This window comes from Atta colombica, unplaced genomic scaffold (genome assembly GCF_001594045.1).
Source record: "Atta colombica isolate Treedump-2 unplaced genomic scaffold, Acol1.0 scaffold88, whole genome shotgun sequence".
NCBI lineage: Eukaryota > Metazoa > Arthropoda > Insecta > Hymenoptera > Formicidae > Atta > Atta colombica.
In genome coordinates, this window is record NW_017259581.1 from 1,200,646 (window position 1) to 1,211,640 (window position 10,995).

The 10,995-nt window shown below is 32.7% G+C and overlaps 1 protein-coding gene across 3 annotated transcripts in view; it reads left to right on the top strand.

Moving 5' to 3' along the window:
• Nucleotides 1-1,544: 1,544 nt before the first annotated feature.
• Nucleotides 1,545-10,995, top strand: part of LOC108693134 (DNA topoisomerase 2) — a 14,163-nt gene continuing 4,712 nt past the window's right edge. Inside the window, exons 1-17 of one of the 3 annotated variants that reach the window (XM_018201879.1) lie at nt 1,545-1,821; nt 3,542-3,774; nt 4,718-5,050; nt 5,176-5,419; nt 5,490-5,876; nt 5,958-6,197; nt 6,270-6,528; nt 6,598-6,767; nt 6,845-7,055; nt 7,161-7,749; nt 7,843-8,074; nt 8,208-8,407; nt 8,517-8,652; nt 8,731-9,030; nt 9,121-9,129; nt 9,382-9,612; nt 9,684-9,872. In XM_018201879.1, coding sequence (XP_018057368.1) covers nt 3,719-3,774; nt 4,718-5,050; nt 5,176-5,419; nt 5,490-5,876; nt 5,958-6,197; nt 6,270-6,528; nt 6,598-6,767; nt 6,845-7,055; nt 7,161-7,749; nt 7,843-8,074; nt 8,208-8,407; nt 8,517-8,652; nt 8,731-9,030; nt 9,121-9,129; nt 9,382-9,612; nt 9,684-9,872 — 3,786 coding nt within the window. In that variant the 5' untranslated portion in view covers nt 1,545-1,821; nt 3,542-3,718. The remainder of the gene's footprint in view (nt 1,822-3,541; nt 3,775-4,717; nt 5,051-5,175; nt 5,420-5,489; nt 5,877-5,957; nt 6,198-6,269; nt 6,529-6,597; nt 6,768-6,844; nt 7,056-7,160; nt 7,750-7,842; nt 8,075-8,207; nt 8,408-8,516; nt 8,653-8,730; nt 9,031-9,120; nt 9,130-9,381; nt 9,613-9,683; nt 9,873-10,995) is intronic. The other 2 variants (XM_018201880.1, XM_018201881.1) reach the window with 2 other exon arrangements.

Here is a 10,995-nt window from a genome sequence, read left to right on the forward strand (position 1 = left end):
ACATAGGATATATATATATATATATATATATACTCCTATCTAAAGCTTATTTGAAAGTGGTTTTTTTATTCATTGTAAAAAAATTTTTTTAACAATTTTTTGAAACAATGACATATAAAACTTGATATCACAAGGAATAATACGAAATTTGTCCGAATATGACTTCCGGTATTCATTTTTAAGAAATCATTAAGCAAAATAAATAACACAATAAGTAAAATCGCTATTTTTTCAACCGACAGTAACGAAGATGGGAGGCATTTTATATTGTATAAAAAAACTTGTATAAACACATTAATATTTATGGAATATCTTATATTATATAAAAGTGAAATAAATTTTTATAAAAATTTTCATAATGGTGAGCACTAATGTGCTCATTAGATTGAGCATAACTGCAGTCGGAGAACGTCCTTAAGATCGAAGTATAAATCGAGTATATATTACTTAAGAGTGCTATTTCATTTGTGCGTTTTTGTAATATGACAAATGTGCACAGAACAAAGAATCCTCGGATCTCTCTCTCCCACAGCCAATCAACAGACTTGAAAAATTTGTCGTACGACAAAAAAGCATAAATATCATTCTTAAGATGATATATTATCGATATATCACGAAAATATCATTGTGCACAGGTGTTTGTGGAAGGTTTGTTGAAGATATATATAGAGGCAATAGGGTATAATAAGTCATCCAATCAGAGCTCTGGTATGTAAGTTCGATATTACATCCCAGAGCTCTGATTGGACAGCTCGTTATTCCCTGTTCCTTGTGTCTCTTGCCTGTGCCTATTATGTTTAAAGCCTATCTCTCATTTTCTTATAAAAGAATCCCTAGAAATTTTGAAAATAATCCATGAACTTTATGTGATCAAACGGATGTGTGATTGAGACTGTGTTCGCTCTGGCGTTCACAACGCTTTAAGCATCATTTTCCTTATTACTTATTAAATATTAAATAAGAACAATTGATGCTCACAATAAAACTCTAGATACCAAAGTAGAATTCCTTTTATCTGAGCCGAAATGCCGACAGCCTTCCTATTGGTTATTTCGATCGCCATTTCGCTTTAATTGTTTGTAGTCCAATAAACGTGTAGCATTATTGATGTAGCGTATGGTTAGTAAATCTAAAATGGAGAACCTGCGGTGCTTTGGTATCTAGAGGTTTGTCCGCGTCGCATGCTCCAACATGCTCCTACCATTGTTCCTACTCGCTTTAATGAGCGCATTGGAGTGAGTAGAAGCTATGATGAGCGTATTGGAGCACATTGAAGCATGCAACGCGAACAAACCTTAGGTGTGCCTTCCAATAAGCGACACAATGCGACACAGTGATCATGTCTTTGTTTAATATTGGCAAACAACAAGTATGTAATAATCCATTGTGTCATTTGTGTCGTTTGTTGGAAGGTACACTAGGCTTTAGCTCACAAGCATTATGAGTGCCAAAACGAATACAGCCTGGAATGTGGGCAGAAAATTACACGCGACAGTATTGGCAGCATTGTTCTCGGAGGGAAGTCAAGTAGCGCGAAGTGAGCAGCGGAACGCGGACGACGCGGTGTAAACGCGAAAGTGTTGATTGTGTAGTGTTTGTGGTGTATGTTGATGAATACTTCGTTCAGTGCATGTAACTAATTGTCGGCGCGAGTGAAACAGTCGGTTTGGCAACGCGTTCAGCGAGATAGCTGCTCCGCATGCCTGTGATATGCCAATTATTATCGCTTACGGACCCGAAATGGAGGTCCTGTGGTTTTAGAAACAACCGACGCCAAGCAGCGAGCAACATATTCTCGACGCCGAGGCGCGATTACTGAAGGTACGCAACGTTCGCCACCCGGTTGTTCATATTGTCGAACTCCTGTTCGCGGATCCGTGAAACCTTCGCGAGTAACGAGGGATGAAGGACAGGTGTTCCCGTTCTGATAAACGACATCGTCGTTCTCTCAAAACCGCGCCAATTAGATGACGGCTCTTTCCCGCCATTTTTTTTAAAGTTCCTTGCAACGTGGATGCCTCCACCTGCGATAATAGTTTCTATCGCTGACAGAAGGAAAAAAACGTTTCTCTGACGTCTGCCTCTAAATCGGATCTCAAATTAATAAAGCACAATTATAAAACGAATTCGGTTATGCATTAGGTAGTGGTCTGTTTTCTGTTCCTGTATTAGATTGTTCTAGAATTCTCTTGTTTTAGACAAATATCAAATATATACCTATCTTACATAAGATATACATTTGATATTTATCTAAAGCGAGAAAGAGAGTTCTAGTGTAAGGAATCAGACTATGCATTAAAGATTGTTGATTGAAATTTAATGAAGACAAAGGAATTTTAGCTCCTATTGTTTAGATTGGTCAAATTTCAATTTTTCAATCTCAATTTTCAATGCATAGTCTGATTTAATCTAATGCAAGTTAAATTCCAAAAGTGTACATTAATTCAATCACAGAAAACAGACTTAGATTAGTACACACTAAAAGCTGCTGTACATAAAATTAACAGTTGAAATTAAATGTAAAGATATATAAATATTTTAAATAATTAACCCTAGCTATACACACTGGGGTTCCCAGCACAACTTTTGAAATCGAGATTTTTTTCCGCATTTCTAAATTTTTCTTTTTTTTTGAACCTATATAGCTCGAAATTCCTTAATTCTATCGACTTTTATATATTATAGGCTTTCTTAATCAATTCTCCATCGATTGAAAAAAAATTAATTGAAATATGCATTTTAATAGAAATTACGATAATAAATATGGGGTTCCTAGTATGTATATCTAGGGTGCAAAAAACAAGTGTGTGTACAGCTAGAGTTAAATATCTAATAATGATATTGTTATGTTATTTAACAGAATATACATGTATTAGGAATATGATTTAGTTTTGAAAGTTTTTCTCATAAACTGTTTATTTAAATAACATCATGTAAACGTTTAATAACTGTTATACGATTAACATTTAATTTTCTGGCAAATTCTGATGGATTGTGCTGAATTTTGTCTAATAATGCTTGCAAATCTGCATTTTTAAGTTTTTGTCGTTAACATTGAAATGACCATTGTTTAATTGACAGAACAAATATTTACTTAATTGATGGAGCAACATCATTATAAGTTTCTATCAGAGTCCTATAACTTTCAATCGCCATTTTCTTCTGATAATTAAAAACAAAAGCACCGTATTACAATTCGTATAAGGTTAAATGAATCAAGTATGTTGTCTGTGCAATAAAATATATATTGTTACAATTATAAAAGTCTTCCAAACGTTTCGATTCTCGATGGAACCATCTTGGTGGATACAACACTTACATTTCATGTGTTCTTACAATATTTCATCTGTTACGCATTGTAGATTACATAAAACTTGTCACAAAAACTTCAAGCCAGAATGCATTAAGAATGTGCTTCCAAATCGAATAAATATTCTATTGCAATTCTGACGGTATTGATTACAAGGATACAAAATACACAGGAATTAAAACAATGGAAAAGAATTAAAACTTTTAATTTTTTATCTTTAAATTTTTTTAGAATTGCCGGCCCGACAGGACGAACGTTTACATGTCGACAGACTAACAAATTCGGAATGATACGAAGGCAATGGAAAAGACAAAGATAGAACAACAAATATAAAGAGGCGATGAACCAATCAGGACGGAGGAACACAATACTGTCACTTATTAGATAATACATCTATAATTGGAATATATGCTTCTGAAAGAAATTCCATTGAGAACCGAAACGTTTGGAAGACTTTTACAATTGTAATAATATATATTTTTTTGCACAAACATGCTCATTTAGTCCTTACACAATTGTATTGAATTGAATAGTTCGCTGAGCCTTTATAGTTTTTAATTTTAAAACGCAAATGTCGAAAATATTTTTTAGGAAACTTCATTTTTAAAGTGGTATAAACGCGATGTTTACTGCATCTATTGTTAGTAAATGACTAAATATCATATCATGAAGTAATATTAAAGCATTAAGAAATAATAGCTATGATTGAAATGTCTTCAATAACACTGATATTAATGCCATTTTTTTGTAAAACTCTCAAAACTAAATCACACTCCTAATATTATTTCACTGTTAAAAGTTGATTAAATTATGTCATTGCATGTAAATATTTTACAAGTATATGAAATAGTCTTTAATGTGCACTAATCAGTGTAGTTTGAGTGATCGAATTCACTGTTAGATGGCACATGATGCTTGTTTTCCTGCTGGATTTCTAGCTGGATTAAAATCTTGTTGGCTGTGATATTATTGGGTGCTCAACAGTGGCAAGAATTTAATCCAACTAGCAATCCTGCAAAAAAACAAGTATCATGTGCCACTAGTTTTAGTCCTGTTTTTTTTAGTTAAATTTCTTACACATCATCTTATTTCCTCATATTCTTTCCATGTTGGAGAAAAGAGACAAAAGAGATGAATCATGCAGAGTTTAGCTGAAAAGAATAGACTTATGGAGACTAACAGTTTAATTTAATTCGCCTAAAAATGGTTTCACAAAAGCAGAGCTGTTTACAATATGCTTCAGTTGCCATTTATTTAAGTCATAACGCGCTTGTTTATATAAACAAACAACAAGGATAAAATATTTGAGCGCCAAAACAAATACAATCTTTGTATTCTAGTTTCTCATAGTAAGAGTTGGCTTCTATATAGATCTTTATGCGTAATATTTATTTCATTGATCCATAGATATCTAAAAATACATCGTACCAAAATGAGTACAGCCGTGGCAAATGGAGCCGGCAATAGTAAGTCGGTTACCAAACAAAAAACCATTGAAGGCATCTATCAAAAGAAGTCTCAATTGGAACATATCCTACTGCGTCCAGATACCTACATTGGATCTGTGGAGACAATAACAGAAATGATGTGGGTCTTTGACAAGGAGAAAGAAATGATGGTGCAGAAGGATATAAAATATGTTCCTGGATTGTATAAAATTTTTGATGAAATCTTAGTAAATGCTGCTGACAACAAACAACGTGATCCTAAAATGGATATGATCAAGATTGATATCGATTCGTGAGTCGTTTAAAAAGCACACTTCTCAAAAACTTAATATAAATTGTCAATTAAATACTAATAATAAAAATTAACATAAATTGTCAAATGTAAATACATATGGTCAATTAAACACTGTGTTATAGGGAGAACAACACTATTTCTGTATGGAACAACGGCAAAGGCATTCCCGTAGTAATACACAAGGAAGAGAACATGTATGTCCCTACCATGATATTTGGTCATCTTCTGACATCGTCAAATTATGATGATGAAGAGGAGAAAGTAACCGGTGGCAGAAATGGTTATGGTGCCAAGTTGTGTAATATTTTTAGTCATCGTTTTACTGTTGAGACCGCGACAAAGGAATATAAGAAATGTTTAAAACAAGTGAGTGCAAAATACATTGATATCTTAATCTTTAATTCTATCGGTACATTAATATTCTTCTCTTTTACAGACATGGGGTGATAATATGGGAAAAGCTAGCGAACCTAGAATTAAAGAATATTTCGGAGAAGATTTCACGAAAGTTACTTTTTCGCCAGATTTGTCAAAGTTTAAGATGCAATCTCTCGATGACGATATCGTATCTTTAATGTCTCGAAGAGCATATGATGTAGCTGCTTCTACGAAGGGTGTTAAGGTTTTTCTGAATGGAAGCCGTGTACCAGTAAAGAATTTTAAGGATTACGTCGATTTTTATATCAAAGGAAAAGAAGACGATATTGGTAATCCGTTAAAAATTGTGTATGAAAATTGTGGTCCACGTTGGGAAGTAGCTCTCACTTTGTCTGATAAAGGATATCAGCAAATGTCCTTTGTAAATAGTATCGCAACAACAAAGGTAAGATAAATAGTTGTGTACAGTAATTTCCTATGAGATATAAAATTGTTCCAAATATGTAAATTTGCCGAATATCGATAGGGTGGCAGGCACGTCGATCACGTGACGGAGTTAATAGTCAAACAATTAATCGAAACGTTAAAAAAGAAGAATAAAGCTGGTGTAGCCATTAAACCGTTTCAAATTAAAAATCACATGTGGATCTTTGTTAACTGTCTCATTAACAATCCTACCTTTGACTCGCAAACCAAAGAGAATATGACTTTGCAGCCGAAAAGTTTTGGATCTAAATGCGTACTAACTGATAAGTTTATCACTTCGGTAAGTGCAAATATTTTTATCGAAGTTCATTTGTCTGTACATGTTTGACCACTCTTTTCAATGTGATTGTAGCTCACGAAAATTGGTGTTGTGGAAGCGGTATTAACTTGGGCGAAATTTAAAGCTGACAGTCAACTTGAAAAATTGGGTCCTAAATCAAAACAAAGGAAACTTCATGGTATACCCAAATTAGAAGATGCCAATGATGCAGGAACTGCAAAATCACTGGAATGCACACTCATTTTGACTGAGGGAGATTCAGCGAAAACAATGGCTGTATCCGGTATTGCTTCCATAGGCAGAGATAAATATGGCATATTTCCGTTGAGAGGTGAATTTGTTTAATAAAATGAATAAAGATCTTAGTGCCATAGTAATATTAACCAATATTTTATCGTAGGTAAAATGTTAAACGTACGGGAGGCTACCCATAAACAGATCTTAGAGAATGCTGAAATTAACAATTTGATAAAAATCCTTGGTCTTCAATATAAGAAAAAATATGAATCTCGGGAAGATATGAAGACGTTGCGCTATGGAAAGATGATGATCATGACTGATCAAGATCAGGTAAAATTTTTCACACAGATATTACATATATATATTCTATCAAACATTTACGATTAAATTTGGTTTTTTTTTTTAAGGACGGTTCACATATCAAAGGTCTATTGATCAATTTTATTCACCACAACTGGCCATCGTTATTGAAACTAAACTTCATTGAAGAATTTATTACGCCTATCGTGAAAGCTACTAAAGGCAGTCAAGTTAAATCTTTTTTTTCTCTGCCGGAATTCGAGCAGTGGAAGAAGGAAACAGAAAATTTTCACACATATAAGATCAAATACTACAAAGGTGTTTACTCAGAAATCTATTTCTTCTCATTTTATTAATTGTCAGTTATAATATTTACGCATATAGGATTAATGTAACAAAAGTTCTTTTTTCGAATTTATATAGGTTTGGGTACTTCAACCGCCAAAGAGGCGAAAGAGTACTTCGAAAATATGAGCAGACACAGAATACGCTTCCGATACGACGGCGAGCAAGATGATCAAAATATCATCATGGCGTTCAGCAAGAAATGTGTTGATCAACGTAAAGACTGGCTGATGAATCACATGAATGAAACAAAGAGACGAAAGGAGATTGGTCTCGGCGAGCGTTATCTCTATGAGAAAGAGACGCGTGATGTTTCTTTCTCGGACTTTGTTAACGTCGAATTGGTACTGTACAGTAATTATGATAATGTGAGATCCATTCCAAACATGATGGATGGCTTTAAGCCGGGCCAGAGAAAAGTATTGTTTACTTGTTTAAAACGCAATGACAAACGCGAAGTGAAAGTCGCGCAATTGGCGGGATCTGTTGCCGAACATTCTGCTTATCATCACGGTGAGACGTCTCTGATGGCGACCATAGTTAATCTCGCGCAGAATTTCGTGGGTAGCAATAACATTAATCTGCTACAGCCCATCGGTCAATTCGGTACAAGACTTGCTGGTGGAAAGGATTCTGCCAGTCCGAGATACATTTTCACGATGCTCAGGTACTTGTCATTATTATATAGATATAGATACTTACAGAAAAAGAAATTATATACATATATTTCTGCATACTTATCTTTTTTTTTATCCTATAGTCCTTTGGCAAGGTATATATTCCATAAACATGATGATCCTCTGCTAAAATACGAATATGACGATAATCAAAGGATCGAACCTGTTTATTATGTACCTGTGATTCCTATGGTATTAGTAAATGGTGCCGATGGCATCGGTACCGGATGGATGACAAAAATACCAAACTACAATCCTCGAGAAATAATCGAGAATTTACAAAGAATGATGGAAGGCGTGGATCCAAAACCAATGGTATTAAAAAATATCTAAAAAATTAAATTTATAATTTAAATGTACTTTATATTTAACAATTACAAAAAAGTTCTAAATGTAAAAATATCGAGATATATTTTCATCTTGAATTTCGTCATATGTTTTTGTTTAGAAACCGTATTACAAAAATTTCAAAGGTGTCGTAGAGAGCTGTGGGGATTTCCGCTACGTTATAAGCGGAGAGATATCAGTGATCGGACCCGATAAGGTAGAAATCACTGAACTTCCTATTGGCACGTGGACACAAGCTTACAAGGAAACTGTGTTAGAACCCATGTTACATGGAACTGAAAAAACGCCGGCTATCATTACGTAAGTATTATATTATTATATAATTATATAATTATATATTATATAATTGATTAATGATAAGATTTGTGTGAATTTTATGTTAATTTCAAGAATATTGATTATATTATAGGGATTTTAAAGAGTATAATACAGATACAGCAGTACATTTTATAGTAATGATGAATCGTGACAAATTAGTGGAGTTAGAAAGAGATGGTCTTCATAAAATATTTAAATTACAAACAACGATGACCATAACATCAATGGTAAGATATCATAAATACTGATGTAATATTAATAATTGAAAATAAAACGGAAATTTGTCAACGATATTTTTTGTGCAGTGTGCATTTGATGAAAATCAATGCTTGAATAAATATGAAAGCGCAATACAGATATTAAAAGGATTTTATAAAGTACGATTGGAAAGTTATCACAAAAGGAAAGATTATCTAGAAGGAATTTTACAAGCGGAAGCGGCGAAGCTGTCGAATCAAGCACGTTTCATCCTCGAAAAATGTGATAACACTCTAGTAATAGAAAACAAGAAAAAGAAGGACATGATAGCAGAATTAGTCAGACGTAATTACGAGTCGGATCCGGTAGTATCTTGGAAACTATCGCAAAATAGGGAGCAAGTATTGGTAAGTAGATTTTTGCTTTTTGAAAATTCCCTGTATAAATACAAAAGAATCTTTATTATTTATTGGAATTTATTTATTCTGCTACACGAGGAGGATCAAGTAAGTTAATATAAAAAAAAACAGTATGTAAAATTGCCAATGCAGACATTATAACGTAAAGATCTTTTGGCAAACAATCATTTTCCATAAAGAAATATTTTAGTAGAACTCTCTGCTATCTAACAAAAATAAGCAGAAAATTTTTAGTTAAATATAGAACTTCGGATTATAATTGCTTTTTGAAAAGCCTTTTTCCATCGTTTCCGTAATATGTACAGCATTAACAATAATTCTCATTGTTTAAATAAATAGGAAGAAATTGTAGAAAACGATGAAGAATCCACTCCAACCACGAGCATAATGGAGAAGGAAAATTTCGATTACCTTCTCGGAATGACAATGTGGTCTCTGACGAGAGAAAAGAAGGAAGATTTATTGCGTCAACGAGACGAGAAAATAGCGGAGCTGAAGAGATTGCAAGCTCGCACGCCGATTGATTTATGGAAAGAGGATCTGGACAATTTATTAACTGAATTAAATAAGGTAAAAAAAAGGTTTTGTTTTCAAAAAAGAAAATTAATTTCATTTCTGATTGTTTTACGATTTTTATATAGATCGAAGACAAGGAGCAGAAGGAACAAATAAAAACGAAACAAACTATCAAAAAACCACCCTCGAAATTCTACTCTAAGATGGAAGACACTCGCCGAATAGTTCCTGTTATCGACGTTGAACTGAAGAAAAAGATTGAAAAAGCCGACATCGTATCGAAGGATAAGAAAGAAGGCATAAAGAAATCAAGAGTAAGTCTTATCTAATTTATTAGATAGGAAGAAAAGTTCTGCGATACTTCGTTTGCTCACAAAAATTATATATACAATATCTTTGTTAAAAATGATAAAAATTTTAATTTAAAAAAAAAGGATTTAAAAGTTTGAAATCTCTACTTTCGAATGATTATTATATTTTTTTAAATTTATGTGAGTTTTGTAATTTTTATATATAGAAAATTACGAAGAAAAAGGAAATTTTTTTTCTCACTTTTTGGGTCACATGCCAAAAAATTGCGAAAATTTTCGACTCTATACTCTATATCGTGAAAGTTTGGAGTTTCCTTACAAAATCGTTTTTCAAAAATTTCTACGATTTTTTGTTCTTGAGTTATTCGCGAGTTAAATAAAAAGGAGCATTCTTTGCTCATAACTCCATTAAAAATCATCGTATTGCAATTAAAAAAACAAATTTTTAAAACTGAAATATTGCTCTATCGAATAGTATCATTTTTTAAATGTAAAATATATTTTTAAATGTAATATATAGAAATTTGAATTAAAATGTGATACTATCCTTATAACCATTGTATAATGCTGTTGTTTGTGGAAAAAACAGTAATATCACATTTTTAGCTAAAAAATGTACATATCTTCTATTTTTTAAAAATTGACAATTACATCACTCGATAGAGCAACGTTTCAATTTTAAAAATCTGTTTTATTCATTACGGTACGATGATTTTTAATGGAGTTATGAACAATCAAAATCAGAATGCTCTCTTATTTTTATCCGCATGTAAAACTTGGTAATAAAAAATCGTAAGAACATTTTTTTAAAAACTTTTAGAAAAAACTTTAAGCTCTCAGATAGTCGAAAATTTCACAAATATATTCTGTACATAATTTTATAACAAAGTTAGTAATAAAGTATATAAGTTTATAACAAAGTTCCGCAGGACTTTTTCTCCGATCCAATATATACAGGATGTTTTCGGATTAAACCGTCAAACTTAAAACATAGTATAACCAGTAAGGACACTCGTGAAAAAATGCGGGTTCGCGCAAATATGGCAGCGCAGCTTTTGTTTTGGATCGGATCCAATGAAATGCAAGACGACAGTAATGTACATACAAATATATATATATATATATA